Genomic DNA, 24,762 nt, shown 5'->3' with positions numbered 1-24,762 from the left:
AGACATACCAAAAAAAGAAATCTGTGTGTGTGTGCGTGTTACCTGGCTGTGCTGCCTGACTCATAACTCTGATCAATCTCTCTGCCAGCACCAAACTGTAGGAGCTCCTCTCCTGCTCTGGGACTGGCAGCTGCAGCCGCTCAAGAAGATCACAGTTTATACCTACAGAGAGACAAAAAGCTGTAGGGAAAAGCCTGTATGCAGATGCTGTGACATAAAAATGAATACAATAATGTTGTATGTTTGTTCAAAATTGATATAACCTCAAATAGGGTTTATATTAGTAGTATGAGACAAAAATAGAACGTGTTCATTCATACAAAAGTATAACACACTACTACTGTATATTTCATTCATTACTGCTAACCTGAACTAGAAATGTTATAATCAGGTTCATATTTTTTTTACAATAAAACAGTGACAACTCGATAATATAATAAAACTAGCTAGCCAAAATGCTACAATTATCTTAGCCATGGTTGTTCAGATTTAAGGGACAGAATTTCACAGAAATGAATCATATGTATTCAGTTCTCTTTTGTCAGTCAAGTCCTGTGAACTGTGTTTTTATGAAACCTCCAATGTGGCTTCAAGAGGCCAAGTAACTGTCCATTGTCCTGCTGCTTTATTGTACATATGCAGCACAGTTAATGTCATTCATAAGCTATTTAGAATGAGCATGTGTGTGCATATATATATAAATGTGTGTATAAATGAACAGAAAGGCCAACCTTTGCTGTGAGAGACAGCATAGAGCAGGCACAGGACAAACAGAGCATGGTAGTCATCAGTGGTGCAGTCCAGGGCACTGTACACCATGTCTAAGAACGGTCTGCAGAGAGAGATAGAAGATAACATCAGCCACAAAAACTTCTTTCCTTTTATTAATTCTTTCCACTTCAAGACCAATCTAATGGTTCAATGTGTTCAGATATAACATGTACCTGCTCCTCTGCGTGTGTGTGCGGGTGGCTGCTGCAGTCTTCTCCTCATCAGTGATGTTCTGCTCCGTCAGCTCTGACACCTTACACTTCTCCATCACCACCATCTCAATCTCTGTGTGCACACATACATGCTTTGTATTTACCTGTAGAAATGCTCATAAATGTGAATGTATTTTGTTTTGGGTTTTTTTTATAATAAAGGGGCTATTTTCACCAGTGACTGTGAATTTACAGCCTGAAGTGATTCCTTCTCCTCCTTCACTGGTCCAAATGAAAGACATTGTGCTATCGGTGTCTTGTTCAATTAACAGATACAAATTTTGTTCAAAAGCAAAAGAGTTTCCATCAAGTTAGAAATTACTGTCAATCCTACTTCTTTATTAGAACTTTTCTTATCAATTCTTGACAAGGGTAGGTGTCCTTTTTCCACCCATGGTACATGCCTCATTGTGAAACTATTTGTTCCCCTGCAGCCCACGGTCTTACTTGCGTTCAAAATCATGCTGTCAAAAGTAGTTTTGTGCATTTGGGCCTTCAAAAAACATCAGTCGTTGAAGACTGTGTAGCCCTGCAAAAAGATTATCTTCGGTCATAGTGAAGAAGGAATCATTTCAGATGAGTGAAATGGTCGCTTTTTACTGAACATGTACACACTCCGATACTAACGAACACACACATGCACACAGAGCAAGAGTGAGAGACAGGCGGAGAGGTGAGGAGCACAGGATGGATGGTTTGTCACCGTGGAAATGGACAGTCAACTGCCATGGACATTGTGTAGGACATGTGATCAGTGGTAGCCATGTTATCCATGGGGAAATTAAAAAGGTAACAGACAGGGGAAGCAGCAAAAAAGAAGGAGGCCTCATCTCAAAACTAGCCAAAGAGGAATATTTCAATCAAATTGACTTTGTTTTTGCCTTTGCCATTTGTTCTGCTTTCTTTTTTTTTTAAGGCTCGACTTAAACACTGAAGCATTTTTCTAAATTTTGTTGTTTTTCCTCACACTTCCTTTTTTATTCTTAAAATCTGAAGAGGTTGCATTGTCTAATCTCAATTTGGCAATGAACTGCAAGAATCATGTTCACACTGAATTAAGGGCCCAGATTTTAAATAATTTAAGAAACAGCAAAAAAGCAAAGCACAGTCACAGTTAAACATGTGATGTTAATACAAATTAAGTTGTAAAATCTTTCAGTTATTCTCTCTTTTAAAAAGTCAGTGTAACTGTTTTCTGTTTGGAGACGAGGGCTGCTGCTGCTGAGGTGGCTGTTGGGTAACCAGGGTGAATTATGATGGGAGACTGTATCTGACTGATGGGACTAAAGAGACACTCACAAACACAGTCCTGTACTGCTGTGTCCAATGAGACACACACTCACCTTCCGCCGTCTCACCACTCGCTCTGCTTCCCTTAGAACTCCCACCTCCTCCTCCTCCTACTCCCTCTGTACCTTTTCCCTTCTCCCTCTCTCGGCCTCCCTCTCCTCCCCTGCCGTCGTCGTCCCAGCCCTCCTCTCCTCCTCCGCTGCCGCCTCCTCCCCCTCCACCAGCTCTTTCGTCATCCTCTTCCTCGCCCAGGTTCTTGTAGTTTGGCCTCTTCTGGGTTCTCTTGCGGCCGCGGTGGCGGGACAGCTCCAGAGAGCGTTCTAGGGACTCTAGGGGCTTAGTGAACCGACGCACGCCTCCCGCACTGGCCTGCGGGGGTTTGAAAAGTATAGAGGGGGAAAAACATCACATGCCTTGAAATGAGGATCAAATAATAAATATTTTATCATCTCTTTGGTATGACAGTGTTTTCAGGTGATCATAAGTGTTCCCCTTATGTGCATGATGGTTTTGGTTCAAATAAATGAGTGGTGACACCTCCCAAGATGTGCTAGATACAAAAAATACAAAAACTGTCGAGAAGGAGAGAAAAGGAGCAAATGTCAGATATTGAGATCATAGACCAGAAACCGTTTCCAGAAAGCAATATCACTGCAACCCTTTACGGTTAGACATGCATGCAGAAAAATGACACACATGAGAACACACATACAAACGATATACTACACAAGCACAAAACCACACATACACACACAGAGACATTGCCTTACAGTAAATCCTTCATGCACTATCATGTTATCAGATTCAGTTAAAACACAGAAGCCACTTCCCCTTGTAGACTTTATCAAAATAGAAGAGAAAATGACCACACACACACACACACACACACACACACACACACACACACACACACACACACACACACACACACACACACACACACACACACACACACACACACACACACACACACACACACACACACACACACACACACACACACACACACACACACACACACACACACCGAGAGAGCAGAGGAAACAGCTGGTAATTGATAAGATTTGAACACTGACTTACAGTAAAACAGAGTATTTATGGCAATAATAGTACAACCACAAATTCTGATAATAAACTGAATAATTATTGGTTATTCTTGTACTTAAACATTTATGGGAACTAGGCTTAAGGGTAAAATCATCAAATTGACTGCAAGATGAGCACAAATAGTACAAGACTACATAAAACTTAAAGAAGAAAAAAGAGGAAGATTGTAGAGGGTCAAAATTGCAGTTACCAAAACAACAAGGAATGAAACTGTGGATGACAACACTTAATTCGTTCATTTTAGCTAGCAATCTAAGATTAAAGTTACAAGTTACAAGATTGAAGTTTTTTGTTTCAAAGCAGCATGCAGAATAAATGTTGCATGGTATGATTTGGTCTTTAGATTAAGTGTAGAGGACAGTGGCCGTTTTGAGTTTGATTCAGTTCCTTTCTGAAAACTGAATCGGCGGTTGTAGCTCAGGAGGTAGAGCGAGTCGTCCACTAATCAGAAGATCAGCGGTTTGATCCATGGCTCCTCCAGTCCGCAAGTCCAACTGTGCTTGGGCAAGATATCGAACCCTAAATTGCTCCCGAAAGCATTGTCGTTGGTGTGTGAGTGTGTGTGAATGGGCATTAGAACTCTTGATGAGCAGGTTGACACAATGCATAGTTGCCTCTACCATCAGTGTGTGAATGGATGAACGGTAGCATACATTATTTAGCACTTTGGAGTGGTTGGAAGACCAGCAGTGCAATCAGTATTCAGTCACTGTAAAACTTCACTACTCTACATAAAACACACGATATCTGTGAGATCATATTAAAAATGCATTTGACTGAATGGCTCTCCTCAGGATGGCTACACATAACTGTCACACTAGTGGAAGATTGCATATTGTAATGTAATAACCAAAAGGACAATCATGCCAGCTTAATTAATTAATTCTAATGACCTATTTAATCAGTGTGAATGTGCATGGATGCATTTGTCACTGTGCTTAACTACTAACAAGACTGATTCATACATTTACATTAAACAGCTGTAATTATTTGTTTTCCTGTGGACCCCAGTGAGAGAAGCTATTGGAAATCAAAATATATAAAGTCTAGTGGTGCTGCAAAATAAAGTCATCTGTGGTTTCTTCTGTATAAAAAGCATTACGTTTGTTACAGAAGACAAAAAGGAAGAGGTTCAGATATGTCACACTGAAACTAGGCAGCCCTATTTCACTTGACTTCTTATGCTAACACAAACCACCGAGCACAAACGCATACGCACCTGAACATATAGGTATATAGATACACACATACACACCTGGAGTACAGAGGCTGTAGGGACAGCCTCCTTATTCAAATGTGTGCCAAGAAGAGCCTCAGTTGCAGTTTCTCAGCATTTGCACTTGCTGGAAAGAGCTGTGCCTCCCATGAATCAAAACCAAAAGTTGGCTTTGTCTGGCAATTTACTGGTTAATGACTGCAAATGCAAAATCGCTTTCTTTTTTAATTAACCTAATTCCTCTCCTGCCTTGCCCCTCTCTTCTCCATCACTGGATCTCATCCTCTTTGGCTATCCACCATGTTCACATGAAAGGAACTTGAAAACTTAAGCTCGACAGGATTACATGAACAGATGTAGAGGTGGTTTTGTAAGTAATAAACATTAAAATTACTCATCCATTTAAACTCCAACTTTGTAGGGAAGTACTTCTTAGTAGATTTGTAAATAACATGACAATACAGGAGAGTGTTTGTCAAAGCTTAAAATGCCTTTAATGGTTTGTATTTCATCCTGTTTTTACCCCATAGCAAAATAAAGTTGAAAGCCTTTCTGCAGCAAGCAGACCAATGGTTGCTTAAGCAACCTTTTTGTGGCTTTTCAATCCTTTATTCGATAAATGCTGTCTGTATAATAACTTTCTATATAGTTTAAATTCGGTCTTTCTATATAAATATATATCTCTTTATTTAATGTTTTTGCTGCAATGGGGCCTCTTGTCCAAAGTATTTCACATGATTGTACTTGAATAACTGCAGTGACAATAAACGTCTTTAAACTTGAAAAAGCAGCATGTATAAAAACACTGATATCTGGACCATCTCTCTGTATCGCTGGGTACGTCTGAGTACTCAGGATTGTATTGTAGTTGCTGCCAAAAACACAATGTGTACGCTTTCAGAGATAAACCACAAACTGTGTGTGTGTGTGTGTGTGTATGTGAGAGTGTGTGTGTGTGTGTGTGAGTGTGTGAGAGTGTGTTGCACCTGTTAGCCGACTATGTTCTGGTAAACCACTCACACTCTGAGCCGATGCTGAGAAATTAATGGAGGTCAGGGAGCATGCAAGACAATCTACATAAACGCACAGGCAAACCCCTGCGTGCGTGAACACACACACACACACGCACATGCACGCACGCACGCACGCACGGCACACACACACACACACAGACACACACACACAGACACAAACATCTGGCAGCAAATCGAAATAGGGCACCTTTTGCAAGTCAAAGATATACTTGGAAGTGCACACAACTAAAGCAGCTGCATGTGTATTGCACATGCATACAGATGTTGACATTGTGTATCTAACTGGTGCACTTGCAAGCAAACACATGTACGAGAGAGAGAGAGAGAGAGAAGAGAGAGAGAGAAAAAAACAACACTTCTTCCAGGAAAGAGATCTGGGTTAGGTGAGCCATCTCTGTCAGTGTTCCATCATGTGACCTAATTTCCTGCCACATCACAGACAAACAGGAAGTGCCATTTGACCACCTGTGCTGAAACAGAGGCCATGCTGCGTCTGTCTGGTTTTCATCTACAAAAAGTCAAACAATAACATAACACACAAGCAGTTCTAGCTGATGTGGTGGTCATGATCATTACTCAATTAAACATTAATTAAAAAAAAATAAAAACAGATCTATGAATACTGGATAACTTCTTATTATCTAACATGCATCATCAGAAATTGCCATGTGTGTCATATGTGCCTGCAGAATTAACATGCATGTGAATGCAGGTATGAGCACATGCAAGCAATAAACATGAACACAAAGACACACACCTGGCTTCAGGTTAAATGCAGTAAATTAATACATCTAGAATAGTAACCTATCCTCCATTCAGTATAACAAGACCTTACTTGACTCCTAAACAGAGAAAAAGAATCATTCAAGTGAAGTTATGTTTAAATGTTGTTGTGCCTTTTAGAGAAGCAAGCATCAAAGATCCCATTGCAAGTAAAGTGAACACAAATAAAGTGACAAAAATACACAAACATACAGAAAATGAGCAAGATTAGCAGTTTAGAGAACCGCATTACATGAAACCATCTCCAGTTTAGTTTCTTTGACAGAAAATCCTGAAATAAAAACTATTTCAGTAGCTTTTAGACTCTATATATACACATCCTATACTTCTCTAATCTTTTTAAAAACTACAAAGTTAATTTGACATTTATGATTAAATCTGGTACATGTGGAACTTTTAAAGCCTGTAAAATGCAGCGGCAGAGAAAAGCATTGCTGAATGAATAGCTGGAAGGTAATAGTTTGGGTCTGGCTGCCTTCTGTTGTGGTAGACCAACATTGTTAAGACATCATGCCTCAACTCACATTCACTGAAAAGGTAGGTTGCTTCCTACAACAGCCACAGCTCTAGCATACACGCACACACACACACACACACACACACACACACACACACACACACACACACACACACACACACACACACACACACACACACACACACACACACACACACACACACACACACACATATACACACAGCACAGAGAATTACCACAAGGGTTCTCAGAAATGCTCACTACTTCAGCACACCCACCTGACTTTACAGATGGTCAAAAAATTAAGAGGGGGAGGGGTGATGAAGGAAGAGAAACCGAACCACAGGAAAAGAAGAAAATATTCGAATATGAGTGTAGAGGGGAATCAGTTGGGGAAGATAAGGGAGAGAGAAGGGGGAGACAGAAAGAAAAGACAAAGAGGAGAGGGGAATAACGTGAAGATACAGATATAAATAAAGAGAAACCATCAAAGAAAGACAATAGAAAGCTGAGATGAAAAAAGAATCCAAGGACCCGAACTGAGAAAAGACGGAAATAAGGGAGAGTATGTTTGAAAAATGGAAAGAAAAAACAAAAGTGTAGGTCATTTGCATATTGCTGCCTTGATGTGGGTGAATCATGGAGAAAAACCATGACCCCGCAATCTCATAACCACCCACACTCACTTCTGGAACTCCACTCTGTCTCTGTCTCTGTCTCTGTCTCTGTGTGTGTGTGTGTGTGTGTGTGTGTGTGTGTGTGTGTGTGTGTGTACACGCATGTATCCATGCAGTTGCCTGTGTAGGTGTGCTTGTGTGCTGTGCTCCCAGTGTGTATATGTGTGTATATGTCTCAAATGGTGGTTTTTAAATCATGTTTCATGTGACTGCAGCGTGTCTGTTATATATGTAGTGTGTGGTGTGGAGAGTGTGTAAACCTGTGTGTGTGTGTGAGTGTGTTACCGTGTTCTTGTGCGTGCTGTGCATGTCTGTCGGCAGGGTGAAGACAGATAGGTCCCCATTGAGAATAACTTCAGCCAGGGAGTTGACCAGTGGCTTATAATGGATGATGAGAAACACCTGGCATGTACAAAAACAAGTAATCAGAATAACACACACAACAAAGTTTTAAAATAGGAATCGTAAAAAAATGTGAGGTGAACAAAGTCCCGTCTACCAGAAAACGCTGTCCTGTGCACTAACCTATGACCCTCATGCAGTATCACCATGGATATGAATGCCTCCCTATATGCAGCAGTATTTAGTTGTTACTGTGCTTTAAGGTTGTGCAGAATAAAAAAGAAGAGGCTGTAAAACTTACTAATTAAGACTAAAGAAAAAAGCTGCATAGTAACGGAATGACAAAAATGTTCTAAAAACAACACACAAAGCAAATCCGCCCTTCTGAGTCAGATCAGGACATAAAATGTTCCGAAGTAGCTGGTAGATATTTTACTCTTGCAGCTTTTCTTCTACGTTAACCTTTAAAACTTTTACTATGTGATCAACTCAATGATAAACAGGCAGAATGAATTATATTTTCACTATGTGCCTTCTTAGCAAGAAAATGCATACTGTTTCAAGACAAGCCTTCCACTGAGTGGTACAAGGAAATCTTTATATTTCTTACAATGAAGAGCCTCAGTGCTAGGAAAGAAGAGGGCTTTATGAATATATGGTAACCCATGATAAAATATATATGTGTGTGTGTGTGTGTGTTCGTGTTCATTTCTCACTTGGGACAGCAGGTAGAGGGACACCTGAGGGTTGATCTTTCGCTCTTCAGACTGAAAGACATAAAATACCACTAAAAGTCATACATATACTAGTAGTATATACAGTATTAAAAAATCACTCATTTATGAGATAAAACTGGAGAGAGACTAGGCATAGTGCTGAAACCATTAGATAACTGTGTTTGGGAATGTCGGTTGAACAAAAGAAGAAAATTGAATCTTGAATTTTGATGACATTTTTCACTATTTCCTGACATTCTATAGACCAGGGGTAGGCAACCTTTTTGACACAGAGTGCCAGTTTTAATTTTCTTGTTAATGAGTGTGCCATAATCAACAATAAGTTAAAACCTTAAGTGAAATTATGATACAAAATACAAAAACATCCATATAGGCCACATGGAAGAACATTTTAAATATATTTTTCCATTATTTGTGAGCGAGGGTTAGGGTGAGCAAGAGTGCACGCTAGAGAGTGACTGTGCGTGTTTGTGTGAATATAAATGCAGCGCGTGTGAGAGCAAAGTGTCGTCACTTATTAGACCGATCGCATCGCACCCCCGCCCCCGGACCGACACCAAGGGCCTCGGTTCAGATAGGTAGGACAGCGGCCCGCAGCTCTGTGGGAAATGTGGGTGGGAGGGCGCACTGTCAGTCAAACTAAAGAAGACAGGCCACGCAGGTGCAGGTGCCATGGTTAACAGGTGATTTTAAATGCTGCCGAGAGGATACTGCATTTGCCAGTGTGCCAATGACTATGCTGCAACGTGCCAACCGTGGCACGCGTGCCTAAGGTTGCCGACCCCTGCTATAGACTATACAATTCATCAATTAATTGCAAAAATACTAAACCAATAAATTCATAATGAAAGTAATTAGTTGCAGCCCTAAATAGCCCAAAAAAGTTTTATAAGTGAAATGAAATCACAAAAAACAGAGATACAATTATGCATACAGTTTCACTGATATGACATTTAACACGTCATCTGAGTAAAAAATATGTATCTGTGTGTGCATTTGCAATTTGCATCTGATATTTTATGACATTAAAAGTTTCAAGCATATATCAGGAATTAGAATTGCAATGATTAGTCGATTTATCAGTCGATCGACAGAAATTTAACTACCAACTATTTTGATAATCAATTCATTGTTTTGATTAACTTGAAAAACTGCAAAAAAATCTCTGGTTCCATCTTCTTAAATGAGAATATTTTCTGGTTTCTTTAATCCTCTGTGATAGTAAACTGGATATCTTTAGGTTGGGGACAAAATAAGACATTTTAGATTGTATCTTGGGCACTGGGAAACGGTGATCATCATTTTCAGACCTTTCACTGAAACCAAACAATTAATCCAGACAATAATCCACAGATTAATCAATAAAGAAAATGAGCTTTAGTTGCAGCCATATTAGGAATGAAAAGAAGCACACACAGGATTTCCACTATGAGCTTGTTAAAATCCCTGTAAGCTAAGGTAACGTACGGTTTCAGGGATGACCAAAGAGTAGACGTAGAGGGGAAGGAACAGGCGGTTGAGGAGGTGGTCGGTCAACACGTCGTTAAGGAATTCACAGTTGATGATGAGGATGTCGTTCAGGTAGTGAAGGTGGTCAAGGTGCTCCGCCACCAGGTCACTTAACTTCCCTCTGTTCTTATGCCTGAGATAAAGCAGAGAGAGAGAGAGAGAGAAAGAGAGAAAGAGAGAGAGAGAGAGAGAGAGAGAGAGAGAGAGAGAGGGAGAGAGAGAGAGAGAGAGAAGGAAGTCTTCAAGCTAAAATGTCTGCAGTTTACCAAAAAAATAACCAAATACCAGGAAAATGATAATATAATGCATTATATACAAAGCGTCATGTCCTTGCATAAACACGTCATCTAGTGAGTGCCTGGTTACAAACCAAGGACAGGCCTGACCCCTTGAGGTCACAGTGAGAATGACATGGTAAAGACAGATGGCACTTACTCTTCATCTGTCTGCACACACTTGTCCAGTTCGATGACATGGCTGCCAATAAACCAGACCAAGTTGCTGAAATATGGCACTGCTGTCTTATCTCGGATGTAGTGCAGCATGTGCTGGTTGTCCACTGGAGAGAGCAGAGTCAGGAAGTTAACACGGCTGCACACAAGCACACACGCATTCATATGTACAAACACCTTGTGATCCCAGAGAATTACCAGAATGTGACAATTAAATGTGAACAGGAAAACACAATTAGAATTATTTAAATTAAGAAAGAAATTAGGGAAATTAACCAACCACGTGAATCAAAATTACACACATGAATTGGTAGAAGGGGATAACTATTAGAGTGGGATCGGGATAAAAGCCAATTCAGTTTTAAATTGAATAAACTCCAAAACAGGAGAAAAACATTGGTTAAAACAATGACTTGGCCATTTAAAGATAATAACCCATGTTTCTTCAATGCACACTGCATGGACAGCAGTGGAAAAGAAAACAGAGGAAATGATTTGTCTAATTTGCTTAGATTGAGAGGCGACTTCAGTTTAACACACAGCCCACTTCAGGGAAAAGCAGAAGGTTTGGACAATCACCAGAAACATCCGAGAGACAATTTAGTCATCTTCTGTTCTGTGACTGAGAGTTTAACTAATATGAAGTGTGAACAATCCTGGTGTAGTAACATTTTCTCCTGTACTAGGCTGAATGCATATTAGAGCAGATAGTTATTTTACAATGCCAATCCAAGGTGGGTCAAACTGAGACAAGTAACGAAATAGCAGCCTAATCAAATCAAAGGGGACATATTATGCTTTTCCTTATTTTCAGTCATATATATAATGTTACAGTGTGGGATGTTCATATTAAACGTGGCCCAAGTGTCAAACAATGAGGTAAATGTACGTAGAAGTAATCCCTGTGAGCAAAAGGCACTGGCTTCTGACCGCTCTAAACGCTCAGTTTCCAACAGCTTTTGCCACTTTCAGCCCTAGCTGACATAAGGTGATGGATTTCTTTATGTAATCATCTGCTCCACGGATAGCATGGAAGTTCACCACATTGTGATACTTTTCCATGGTTTTGGGGATAGTCACGCTGAGTCATGTTTCTGCTTCTACCGTTATTTCTAACTGAGCCACTGAACAAATAGCTCTAAATATCTACATATCTTGTTGTGTTGACTGGTTTTCAGCACAGCTAATAAAGCTACACTTATTAAGTGAGGAACACCTTACATTTCCTGTTAATTCTTTACAATAAATATGTACTTCAATTTAGAAATCAGAAAAGAGTGGGCTAGAGATAAAACTGCCTGCTCAGAGAGAGAGACTGAAATGAGGGCCTGCATAAAGGGACAGTATAAGATAAATAAGGAGTTTTTTGAATTGTGAATCATGAAAGCTACTCTAGAGTCCATGAATAAATATATAGAGTTGTAAATGAGCATAATAGGTCCCCTTTAATGAATTACATAACAGCATACATCAAATACACAAATCACAAGTTGCCTCTAAGAGTCACAGTGTCATTCCAGCTCAGTCCATAGGTGGATTAACTGAGAAGTAATGCAGAAGGAGATACTGACTAAATAACCACAGTGACCAACACTAACAAATCCGTCCGCAAAATAACAGCAAACATGGAGCTCAGCTGAAATAAAAGTCTCTGGAATAACTAACCCAAGAACATATTTTTTAAAGGCATGCAGGTTTTTTCTGCATGTATGTTGGTGGGTGATACAGAATGGTTTACAAGAACAAGAATTGCAAGGATATTCATACCAATACATTTATAACAAATATACCATAAGGAAGAAACAGGGCTGGGTATCAGCAAAAGCTGGCATGTGATGTGTAGTAAGAATTCATTTGAGGCCAACATTGGAAATTATTTTAAATTTCCATCAGATGAATCAGAAAAAAACACTGAATTTAGCTTATGGGCCGATTCAACACTTGAATTATATCTGTATTGATGTGCTGTGTGAAAACCACAACAAAACATGTTTCAAGGATACCCAGCCCTCAGAAAAAGACTGAATGAATGGAACCAACTTACATGAAACTGGAGTTAGGCAGATGGGGCACGCAGAGGAAGGAGGGAGAGGAGGAGAGAGACAAGGAGAGGAAGAGGAGGAGGAGTGGTTGTTGAAGAGGAGGAAGGGGAGAGGGGGAAACAAACACAGGGTTAATGTGAATAAAGGGGCGGCTGTGGAGGGGTGGAGGGTGGGAGGGACCCCGCAGCTTTTTTAAACAAATAAACTGCAACAATATCACACCTGGCAAAGGAGTTTGTGTTACTTAAACATATGAAACATATTACAGTATTTTGCATTGCTTTTTAATATGTAACATGCCAAAAAGAGAAAACTTAAAACAAGCAACTTCTTCAAGATGATTTCATTAATTTACCAAACAGGGAAAATGCTGGTGCAGTTACATAATTGGACTAAAATATCTAGACACAAGCTTAATTAGTCTGGATGCTGAATTAAATCCTTTTCCAGGTTGTCATTTCTTGCAGTGCATGTCCTAAGGAATCCCTGGAAGCATCAACCAATAACATGATGAACATTACAATTTTAGAGAAAAAAAAAAAAAAGGTATCAGCAAACATAGTGTTGCCATTTTCAGTGTTGCAATACTTTTACTGTTTTAATTCAATTAAGCAGAAACATTTTATTATTTTAAAGCTTTACACGACAAATGTTAAAAGGATTTAAAGAGTTTTGCACTTTCTTGTAACAATACACCACATATTTCACTTTATAAATTCACAATGCAATGATTATTTTGCATGGTGGAATAGCCTGCACATCAAGACATGCACTCACTGGCAACTTCATTAGGTACACCTACTGGGGTACATTACATTGAACAGTGCATCTAATATTTTGTCCACCCCATTAACATACGTTAGGGGGGCAAAATAGATTTTTAAATATAATGCACCCTTTTATACCACCACGGCCCACCACAACTTCAATAATACACAAACAGAATTATCACCTTTCTGACAATGTCAAGAAAGCTGATAATGTATAAGCTTTGTAAAAGTACAATTTATGGTAGAACTGTTGTTTTGGATTGCATTAGACTGCACAGGTGTACCTAATGAAGTGGCCGGTAAGTGTAGATGTTCTTTGAGGCTACTTGAGACTACTATACCATCCATCGGTTATAGTTGATGCTCCCTCTTTAACAGATTCCTTACTATAACATAGCTCATGATAGCCTAGCAATGATACGTTTCCTACACCATCAGGTTACTTCATAATTGTTAAAAGTCTGTAGTGTGAACTGTAATGACGTCTCTGTTGGGAGTGGATGAAGTGAGAAAGCGTATTACAGTGCAAAGTGTCGCGTGCAGGACAAGACGCACAGGTACAGACACAAAGCCGTATTGATATGTTGAAGCGACTGTATGTATAGTGAAGAGAAGCATGACGCGTGGAGAAAAAAGCCAAACCCTGCTCACAATGCACCCTGTAGTGAAAAGCAACCAGCTGCGACCCCCAGAGGAGCCCAGAGAAACGGCAGGAAGGTGAAGCAAAGGCTGACGCGGCACAGTGCAGAAAGCAACGCAGCTGTTATAAAAGTCCTGATGTTTACAGACTACTGCTGCTGCACTCACAGGAGGAATATCTTGACAAACCTGCAGAACTGATGCACAGTAGATATATATGTGGGTAAAGGAGGGAACACCTTTGAATGCTGGGGTAGCGTGGACTTGCTGAATATCTAGTTCCTTTACAGTTAGTAAATATGCGCATGTGAGATCAGTGAAGTTGTGATGAGCTTTGTGGTTGTGGATGATTTTACATCTCAATACTGCATAGTTTAAATCAAGTTAACAATTTGAACATTAACCCTGTTTACTGCCTACTCAAGTACTCAGGTTAAAAAAAAAATCCAACAAAATATTATCTGCTGATTTGTATGCAGTTTAATTATCACGTGCACATCTGTGGCTGACTTGATATTCTCATGACATCACAACTGGATTGTTGCAATACAAACAGATGTAAGGATAAAAGGTTATAACAATAGCACGTTACTGAGACAAGGACAAATGTATACAAGAAAAAAAAGTGATTTGACATCAGGTAATAAAACCTTTCGTTTGTCTTCAAACTAACAAATCATTCCTCAAATGGCTTGTTTGAACAAGATAACACACATTAGAGTTCCCAGAGGTTAAAACCAGATCGTGCAGTATGTAAATAAGATGAAAATATGATTCTGCCATTTCAGATGACTGTTAGAGGTTGACTTTCATCTGTAAAGATCTGGCAAATTACTTAATTCTGAAGTCTCAGGCATTTTGTGCTGCGGACCTGTTGTTGGGTTATGATTAGAAGAGGCGTTTATCTCGCTTAAGACGGTGTTACTGTAAAAAAGATCAAGAGTAACCTAATGATAAATAGACTGGTGCAGCAGAGATAGCTTTATTACTTTCTACCCCTTTTTTAAGTAAATAGGAAATGCCTCTCATGTTTTCTATTATGAGATGAGGTAAAACAGCCCCATGTGTAACCCCCCACTTTATGTGTGTTTGTCAAAGCGTTACCTGTTAGTCATGCTCATGCACCAGAAGCAGCAGCAGCGAGAAGAGGGAGGGAGTACAAAGAAAGGCGATAGGCAGTCCCAGCAGTCCCAGCATCCCGTGTGTGTGTGTGTGTGTGTGCGCGCGCACGTGTGCATGGTTAGCATGGGCGCATGCGTGTTCCTGGCACTCACCTTTGTAGACGTTGAGTGTGATGGTGCGGACTGCGATGCGGACCATGCTTTCAGGGTGGTTGAAAAACTTAATGGCCTCGGTGTACAGGGCAAAGTCATTAGTGTGCTGTGTGTGGGAGACAGAGAGGGGTGCCGGTGAGCAAGGCACTGTATGGCACCGCCACGCTCAGGCCATAAATGACCACAGAGAGAGAGAGAGAAAGAGAAGCTTGTGGAGATGAAAAGACTGGGCAGTAACACATTTTGATGAGTCAGGGCTGAATGGGAAGCATACTGGTATTTAGTTCCCCTGTGTAACTGTGTAAAAGTTCAAATGCCAGTCTGGGCATTGCTTTTAGAAATGCAGGTTAAAAACAAAAAAAGGTTAAAAGCTAAAAGTACTTTTGAGATGTTAGAAAGTTAGTGTAAACAATACTAAAGAGACAAAAATACTACTACTACTACTACTAATAATAACAATAGAAACGACTAGCACAAGAGTAACCTTGTGAAGCAACTAATATCTTACTGATTTCACACTGAATTTCTGAATTTGAGTCTTAGACTTCAGTCAATACATTTGAGATTTTATAATATATATATTATATTATTAATATATATATAAAGATACATATAAAACTAAGAGCAAACTGTCAACTTTTGATGTGGGTGTTCCTGACCCATGAAACATAAAGCATGTAAAAAAAATTATAATAATATAATTTTTGGATAAAAAATATGAATCATCTAATGAACTCATTACAGTTGATTAAAGGCTGGAATACGGGGACTTCTCCTGCTGACAATCTTACCATACTTTATGAGCATGTAGCAACATAACAGTATGCTACACTTAATACATTTGCCTCTGACTAACTGGCAGCTCTGCATCTTACAATCATCTCTCTCTGTGCCAGTGCCTGATCCTCTACCAAACCATTTCTCATTCACTGCCACCTTCAGCCAATCACAGCTGAAGGTGAGACTTCAAACTATCAGCCAGCGGTCACAGTGAATGAAGAGATGTGACCCTGACACCAAACCCAAACCGAGAGCATTTCCTCTGGTCTTAAAAATGGGACTTGTGTAGATCTGACAGGAACGGAAGAAGCCATGGAGAGCATCTATCCAATAGCACCCTCTAGAGGAGAATAAGCTATAGAGCAATAAAAATAATAAATTAGTTATAATAAATAAAGTGAAGGATGAATTATAAATACGGCTTTTACAGTAAATGCTGCTATTGTAAATTAAGAAAGAAAAAGGTAATTATGTAGTTATTTTATGTTTTTAATCAGATTTGCCATCACACTGAACAAATGTCAGCTAAACTGCTTGCAACTCTATAGCCAGTTTCTATTTTTTATTGTTGATAATTAATATAAATTAAAGTAAAAATGAAGTCTAAACAAAATAAATCTAAAAGCTATTTAAGCACATTTAGTACCACTGTCAGAACTACACATGGGGTCTGGTTTTGGCTTCAGGGGTAAAGCTACCATTGACAGTACACCAATAACTTTCCCCAACACACACAGGCCAATAGAAGGACTACAGATATTGCTGAAACAGCGAGGGAGTAATGGCATCATCAGACATTATTCAAATGTTTTGGTATACTTCAGCGTTACCATCCAGTAAATCTCACACACACTCAGTCACACACACACACAGGAAAAGGTTTGAAACTCAATTTCAGTGAAATAATCAGCATCGTTGTAAATGAAAGTGATGCTGTCTGGTATGTGTCAGTTAAAGTAGTGTGGAGAAAGATGACATGTGGACAGGGGCTGCTAAACTGACTTATCTACACAGGAAGTTGATGTTTTGACAGGGGAAATCAGCGGTGGAAGATTGGTGAATCGCAGAGGCGTGGGACTCGAGTCACATGTCTTGACTTGAGTCACAAATATGAGGACTTGACACTAACACTGATTAAAGAATCAACATGACTTTGACTAAGTATTCGTCACCTGAAAAGGACATGATTTTTTTTTTTTATTAGATATTTGAATTTTGTAGATATTGAGAAGTTACATTTTGTTTCTGAAACATGATTGGGTGATTTCAAATGCAATGAACGCAAGCCTGGCAACCTGATAGTACATGGCAGACCAGCAGAGGCAAAAACAGCAGGCAGCTATCTTTAAAGGGGCTAATCCAAAAATAATACATTCTGGATAACAGGATTATGTTGTTGATGATGATAGTAAGAATAGAACAGCGCTAAAACTAAGACCTGATTGTGACTTGAACGTGTAACTTACTACCGCCTCTGGATAATAGTAACTTGATAAATACAAAAACATGCACAAAATGCAAGTGAAAAATGCGCTTCTGGATTTCTTTTAAATAACTGTCTGTAAAAAAAACATTATTTACATACAGGAATTTTCTGACCACAGTAAAATATCAACAATGAACATCAAGTTGTCATTACTCTCTCTCAGTCTGACTTGTTGGTTTTACTAAACTTTTCCATCTCAGATCCCTTCATTATCCATCTCTCATCTATAGAACAGCCTAAAGTCTCTCCGTTCCTTCCTCTTCAACTGTCATATATGTGTCAATAAGAGTTGCTGACTTTCGGCATTTTTCCATCCCTCTTTCTTCCCTTTAACCTCCCTGACGCCACCTTCCTGTGTCCTCACCTCATTGTAGAAGAAGTGCACTGTGTGATTGTTGAGTTTCAGTGACAGGGTCTTGAGGAAGGAGATGTAGTAAGCCATAATCTCCTCGTCCGAGAAGTCAAACTTGTGGACGATGATGGAGTTCACATGGTTGTTCGACAAGAGGTAATCTGAGAAGAGAAGAGAAGAGAAGAGAAGAGAAGAGAAGAGAAGAGAAGAGAAGAGAAGAGAAGAGGACAGAAGAGAAGAGAAGCTGTCATCAGATCAACAGTGAGGCAGGTTTTTGCACACAGGGAACATTAAGGATACTAATCATTCCTGCTGACACAATATCATAAGCACCATTTGCTTTTGATTGCAAAATTACGTTTGATGCTATAATGTTACTTACTTTATATAAGAAATGAGCTCACACTCAACACTAAATTGTCCACTGAGTCAGTGGTTGCATAGCAACAACAACAAATGCAGCTGGCTGCTTCGCATTGTATAATTCAACAAAGAAAAGGCAATGCAATATGCTGTGCATTGTTTAGCTTTTAAAATGCATCAAACGGTGTATAAACACAAGTACACACTTTGCATTTTAGAACAATTCATTATAACAATGCTGTGTTAAATACTTTGAGCTTCTTCCATTATTTTAAACATTATTCTACACATTTGTCTCAGCACTAATGCAACCTAAAATCAACACAAAGTATTTAAAAAAAACCAAACAAACAGATTATACAACAATAAAAACAATAATTGGTTGCATTTCTAGATTGCATTATATTGCAACAACTAAAGCTCTCTAGAAAACACAGAACATAATCAGTAATTGAATATTTACTGTGGGGTTATTTTTGTTGCAATGCATTCCATCACACAGGTGTTTCTATTATTTGGTTAATCAGTGTGAACTCAAATACTTACAGAGAGAGGTTTCATGGCTGATGTTCTCAAACAGGATATTGAGGGTCTGGAGGAGCTGGACACACACGTAGCGCCCGGACTTCTGACGTAGGATGTTCAGGAAGAAGGCGAACATGTTCTTCTCAAGAAAGAAGCTGAACACATACAGATGTGTACATATATAAACACATATAGGATTAAATTCCTCATGACTTGATCTTGTCAGACAATCAACAAAATTAAGAATGTTTTGCTTTTGAGTCATCATGTTTAGCAGTGGTTGAGAGAAATAGCATATAACCACAGCCACCTTTCTCTTTGCCTCACTATGTTTCCTGTCTGCGTCTTCACACAGTCACCATCTAATTAAATGCAACAAGCCAAAAACATCCTCTTACAAAAGGTTTCTCTTATGAAGATGATGCAGACATCCTTTACTCACACACTGCTAATTACACTGTAAAAGAAGAGAGGAAAAATGCTCATCACTGTGTATATGACAAAGTAGTCAAGTCCTTATAAGGAACAAGAAGAGAATTGCATTGTGATGCTATTATGATTAAATTCATCATGACTTGATGAATTTAATTCTAGTACTACTACTGTTTATATTTATAAGAATGTCTACCTTTAACTTCCCCAATATATTGCCATTGTTCATTGGACCTCACACTGGCGTATTCTAGGTAAAGCTCATGATCATAATGTCCTGATAATACGGCAGCTCAGTTTAATTCTCACTGAAATAAAATGGCAACATTCTCCAACCATTCTCTTAAAAAAAAACTACAATCTACTATCCTAAAAATATAGGACTGAATGTTTTTCCTGGTCATGTCATGTCAGGTTTATTCTGAGGGCTTCCTGATAGCACCAAGTAGTCTTTCAACATCTCTGTGGCTTTTCTGCTCTACAGAGTTTAACCCTTAGACATTTCCTGTCTCAAGTCATAGGTAGAGAAGTCGAAAAAGAAAGAGGGGATGACATGCACCACTAATTGCAGACCTGAGATGCTTCTGATTAAAAAAAAAAAAAAAGTTTTTACAACTTCATTCTCTCTCTCACACAAACAAACAAACAATTGTCTATTATTGCACAATAAGCGATGCTCAACTGAACATTTTGTTGTTTTTCTTTTGGTTCAACCGATGAGGGCTTATAATGAAACATTTACTTTCCCAGAATACTTTTACTTGCAAAAATAATCAACTCAGACTCTTCATACAAATATGTACTTTTCCACAAAAGTATGTTTAAGTATTCTCAAATCAATGTTACTGCTTTGAGCAGTTTTGCTTGGTTTTGATTTTTTTTTATGTCAGGGAGAGGGGCAGCATGGCTGCATAGTTGTTAGCAATAACTGTTGTAGAAAATGATATCTTAGTTAAAGTTTACCATCGGTGCGCTCATTGTAAATGCACAGTTCATTAGTTTACAAGTGTGCTATTTCATGCATGTTCAAGTTCATGAATGTGGTGTTCTAAAACATGTTGTATACCTAGCGCACATTAAAAAAGTACATGCAAAGATGTCACTCTGATTTCCATGCAGCAGTCAAATCTTGGTATTTGTAGTTACAGGCCAGGCGGGTGGCGTAAAAGACGTTGAATGGGACTTACTCAAACACAGAGCTGTCATTCTGGTCCCCCCAGATGAGGATCTCTGTGATGGAGCGGATGGTCTCCACCAGTAGGTTTCGGTTGTGGTCTGTGACTGTTGTGTTTTTGGTCAAGACATGGTACATATACCTGGAGGACAGAAAATAACAGAGGGAAGACGTGTGAAAGGAGGATTGCAGTGAACTACAAGTAATGACAAATCTCTGGGTGTGTTCAGACTGAGTTTGAGACATCTCCCTCACTCTGCTGTTAATTTGCCCTTCGCATTGGTACATGGACTATTGTGACCTCAAGAACGTTCATTTTCAGCACAGACAGCCCCAAACTTTACCCTGTGCAGGTGCCCAGACTGCCAAAAAACACCTGTGTTAATGTGCAGGGCCTGTAAGACTTGATGCTCTGATTTCTAGCTGCTATGGGGAGTTGTACATGTTCGCTGGCAGACACTGACTTTATTATCCACAAACATTAGAACAGTACAGTACCAATTATGTTTTAATGTGAATTTTCCCTTTAAATCTAACAATTACAAGCTACTTCACATGTCCATCTTCCTCACCTAATTTAATAGGAACGTCACAGCGTCCATAGATGGTGTTATCGCCTGACTCAACATCTCGACAGCTACAACCAGTTCGCTGCTGTTATTTTAGCTGTTATTAACTTAGCTGATAATAACGCTGACAGTCGTTTTCAACCAGCTAATGTTAGCATGTAAACGCTAGCTACTCACTTCAAATGGTCCAAGGAGTGGATATTTTTCGTTCTCCCCTGTCCTCCAACCCAGCTCCGTGAACGGCCGAACATGGTTGTGGTTTTAAGGGGGCTAATTCTTTGACGGGCGAGTTATTTTTCGCTAGCGTCGGTGTCCGCATCTATCCATTTACACCCACTTTCCCTTGCAGATAGCTACTTAGCAAACAGAAGGTGATAGGTGGCGATAGCGGCGATGAGAGGTCATTACGTAACAGCAGTAGTGCGCGGGTTGTGTGGGAGTTGAATTTTATTTCGCTACAGAGGCTCGTAGAATCACTACGAGAGCGAGTCGAGAAAAAAACTACAAGGCTTACTTCCTGTGCTGGAAGTGACGGTGGTAACATGCGACCTCGCGAGGTGCTCGCTATGCTGATTGACACCTCTGAAAGACCAATCACAGCAGGAGCCTGCAAAGCTGCCAGCCAATCAGCTTCCGAGGCTCCGGACGTCGCTTTGTGGTCTGTGGTGTGTTTTGTTGCAGATGGCAAAAAATGTTGGAAACGACGTGTACCTCTTGAAAAAGGCAGAAGCGTGTGTCTGTGAGTGTTCCGGTACGAAAGTGTAAATAGGGAAACTCGACATACTCGTAGACATGTTTGTGTTCAGTTTTACTAGTATTACATGCTACTGTTTTTAGCCGTAGCCTACTAGCATGGCGTGAATACCGCAGACCCAGAGAGCCAATGTCAAGAATGTGTCGAGCTTGCTAACAACATATTTTGATACTATTCATCGGGTATTTTTAACGTTTATTTTAGCTATGAACGTTAAACCCTTACGTCTGCCTTTTTTCCTGTCGTCTTCCTCTGGACCTTACAGATACTATAGATAAAACAGTACTTATCAGCTGCCTCTCAGTCACTGTTGCAGTTCGGGACGAGCCGAAATGGTTGCCCCAACCCCATCCCCGTCACCCCAGACACATTTCTAGCCCAAACTTCAGTTCGCCTCATCCTGGCCTCTGCACAAACACAAGACCCTACACCGTGGCTTTCTTTTCTATGACAAACCCAATTTATGCCCAGCTAGATTCGGTCGAATCGCTTTTGGACAAGCTCCCATATATGTTTTATCTGGGCCTGTTCTTTGTGAACGTCCTGATCCTCTACTATGCCTTTCTGATGGAGTACATCGTCCTGAATGTGGGGATAGTGTTTCTGCCTGAGGACATGGACCAGGCGTTGGTGGACCTCGGGGTGCTGTCCGACCCGGCCTCTGCCCCCTACGACACGGACACGGAGTTAGATGTGTTTGAGGGGTATCTTGAGTGACGAGGCCGTCCTTGAAAAAAGAAGCAAAGGAGATTTAGGGTGATGGTGGTGCTGATGATGCAGAGGTCCGGGGCAGATTGGGCCAGTTCAAACACACTCTTGTCAGTGATGTGGGATGAAGAACCATCAAAGTGGATGATGCTGCTGCCTTTCTTTCACACAGACATATCAGTTAAAAAGTAAGCAGAGCACAGAATAAAGTTTCTTTGTTTCATCCACAAACCTTAATGTCTTTTTACACTGTTTTTAAACCTATTGAAGACTGTAAGTTTTAAGAAATGTTACATTGATTATCGACTGTAACACTTATGTGTCACTTGTCCTTAGGTTGTCTCGGCTCAAAAGAAGATAGCCTGAGGAAGAGATTCAGTACTGATGGCCATATGGTCAGCGATTGTCCCATGGGAAGAGCACTCTGCTCTAGATCAGCAGTCAGTCTGGTGCCATTTTAATAGCGACTGACACTGGTCGGACACCAGGGGGAGTTACTGTAACACTTGCATCTGTTCCCTTCACTTTGGACCCAGTGAAAGATAAAAAAGGAAGTACAGTGTGTTTCAAGTTAAGAGAGACGGCTGTTCCCTGTGGATGAAAAATGAATGTTACTGGCATTGTGGAGTTCCGGTCATCTGCATTGCAGCCAGTTCAGATACAGCATCCTGCAGTATGAGGTGAAAAGGAATAAGATGGACGTGACAGTGAACAATCATCCAGATTGTGCAAAATCTGGCAGCAGACTGCAGAAGGAATCAAACTTGCCACTTTAGTCACAATGTGTGAAATCTCATTATCACAGGCAAAAGTATTATGTCTGCTGAAAACTTCACTCACAAAACAACTTGTTTCAACCATTTGTCCTTTTAAGTTTTCAGAATGCAATGCTGCTTAGCAGGCTCACTCATCCTCGTGATCTAATTTCAAATTTGTCTTTGAGATCGTCCAAACAGTATATCTGCTTCAGGGCTGTACGCACTCTCAGGAGCACAGTTAAAAATTCTGGGCACACTGGCTAGACATTACACTGACACTGGACACAGGCTGTGCAACTACGATATAAGGGAGCACTAAACGTTTTTGGCCCTCTTAAAAATCAGCAACACCATACTACACTTACCACACTCTTAAGTATGTAAGTATCCTGGAAGAGTTATTTATTTGATCCAGAATGTCTTTTGTTGATCTTGATCACATTAGTTATTGGGATCATATGTAAACATTACACTACAAAGTTAACAATAATAGATTAGTAATGAAAGCTGTGACAAGAGCCGGCCAAATGTTTGAACCTCAAAACAAGTGCTTCAGATATACATTTTTTCATCCTCTCTGGCGTACGTGTTTTTTCAATTTTTTTTTACAATGTTACAAATGTATGTTAGATACATGGATGAGTTTCAATGCATGTTATTGGTTGTTTGTCATTTAAAAATCCAGTTTTGGTGTGAGATTTCTGTTTTATTGTACTCTCTTTTGATACCTATGTTGTGAATTCAGAGTTCAGTCCATGAAATCTGTATTCTTAGAAGCAATAATTAACTACATTCAAGAAATGAAGCAGTGAAATGAATAGTGAAACAAATGAGATCACACACACAGAATCAGGTAAATGTTTTATCCATCTGCTAGGTTTGGTTTAGCATGAGTGGAAGAAAACTGCCCAGTGTCAGTGATTTTTATAAAGGGAAGAGATTTAATGAATATTTCTATGCCTTGAAAGTACTGTACATACTGTAAGAGTCTTTACAGCCCAGCTAATTAACTTTTTTTTTCATTTTGGAGGCTACTACTCATTAAGGCAATACAAAAGAACCAAGACCTGTCTACTAACAAATTGTGCTTAATAATCATGGCAATGTGGTTGTGGTCAGCAGCAGAGACTAAAACCATTTCAGAACATTTGTACGTACATGTTTCACACTTGAAATGAGTCTAAGTCCAGAATTTCATTGCTTGTCAGTGTTTTGAACGGTACTCTTCCAGACAACCTTTCACCAAGATGGCTCTGCTGTTGTCAGTTCAGACTGTACAGGTGTCATTTTGAACAACACTCAGCTCAAATGTTACACTAAATATAGCCAGAGAAGTTGTCCACAGCCACATTGTATCATGAATTCAAAAAAAGAAAGCCATTCTGCAACTCAAGAACAGGTATTTTAAAAAAAAAAAGAAAAAAGAATGATAATGCAGTTAGGTTGGAGCAGATTTAACAGGGCATTTCAAATAGATTTTCAGAGATTTCAGAGTTCAACCAATGGAGATTAGTGAACACTGATTTTT

General features: G+C 39.6%; 2 protein-coding genes across 3 annotated transcripts in view; one reads left to right on the top strand and one right to left on the bottom strand.

Annotated features, from left to right (window-relative positions):
* Window positions 1-21,486, bottom strand: part of clec16a (C-type lectin domain containing 16A) — a 48,018-nt gene extending 26,532 nt beyond the window's left edge. Inside the window, exons 1-14 of the mRNA XM_062439588.1 lie at window positions 21,192-21,486; window positions 20,459-20,587; window positions 18,861-18,994; window positions 17,964-18,112; window positions 15,334-15,439; window positions 12,653-12,658; window positions 10,592-10,715; window positions 10,115-10,289; window positions 8,627-8,677; window positions 7,854-7,970; window positions 2,327-2,642; window positions 945-1,056; window positions 732-832; window positions 43-162 (exon numbers count right to left, since the gene is read on the bottom strand). Coding sequence (XP_062295572.1) covers window positions 43-162; window positions 732-832; window positions 945-1,056; window positions 2,327-2,642; window positions 7,854-7,970; window positions 8,627-8,677; window positions 10,115-10,289; window positions 10,592-10,715; window positions 12,653-12,658; window positions 15,334-15,439; window positions 17,964-18,112; window positions 18,861-18,994; window positions 20,459-20,587; window positions 21,192-21,265 — 1,714 coding nt within the window. The 5' untranslated portion in view covers window positions 21,266-21,486. The remainder of the gene's footprint in view (window positions 1-42; window positions 163-731; window positions 833-944; window positions 1,057-2,326; window positions 2,643-7,853; window positions 7,971-8,626; window positions 8,678-10,114; window positions 10,290-10,591; window positions 10,716-12,652; window positions 12,659-15,333; window positions 15,440-17,963; window positions 18,113-18,860; window positions 18,995-20,458; window positions 20,588-21,191) is intronic.
* Window positions 21,487-21,613: 127 nt separating this feature from the next.
* On the top strand, window positions 21,614-24,736 carry dexi (Dexi homolog (mouse)). Of its 2 annotated transcripts, none has more exons than XM_062439586.1 (2): window positions 21,614-22,664; window positions 22,813-24,736. In XM_062439586.1, the coding sequence occupies exon 1, from the start codon at window positions 22,216-22,218 to the stop codon at window positions 22,483-22,485; it is 270 nt and encodes an 89-aa protein (XP_062295570.1). In that variant the 5' UTR covers window positions 21,614-22,215; the 3' UTR covers window positions 22,486-22,664; window positions 22,813-24,736. The 2 variants fall into 2 exon arrangements, with proteins under 2 accessions (XP_062295570.1, XP_062295571.1); XM_062439587.1 differs by having other exon boundaries at window positions 21,614-22,685.
* The last annotated feature ends 26 nt before the right edge of the window (window positions 24,737-24,762 follow it).

The sequence above is a fragment of the Scomber scombrus genome, chromosome 18, assembly GCF_963691925.1.
Source record: "Scomber scombrus chromosome 18, fScoSco1.1, whole genome shotgun sequence".
Lineage (NCBI taxonomy): Eukaryota > Metazoa > Chordata > Actinopteri > Scombriformes > Scombridae > Scomber > Scomber scombrus.
This window is presented reverse-complemented; position numbering and strand designations above follow the sequence as displayed.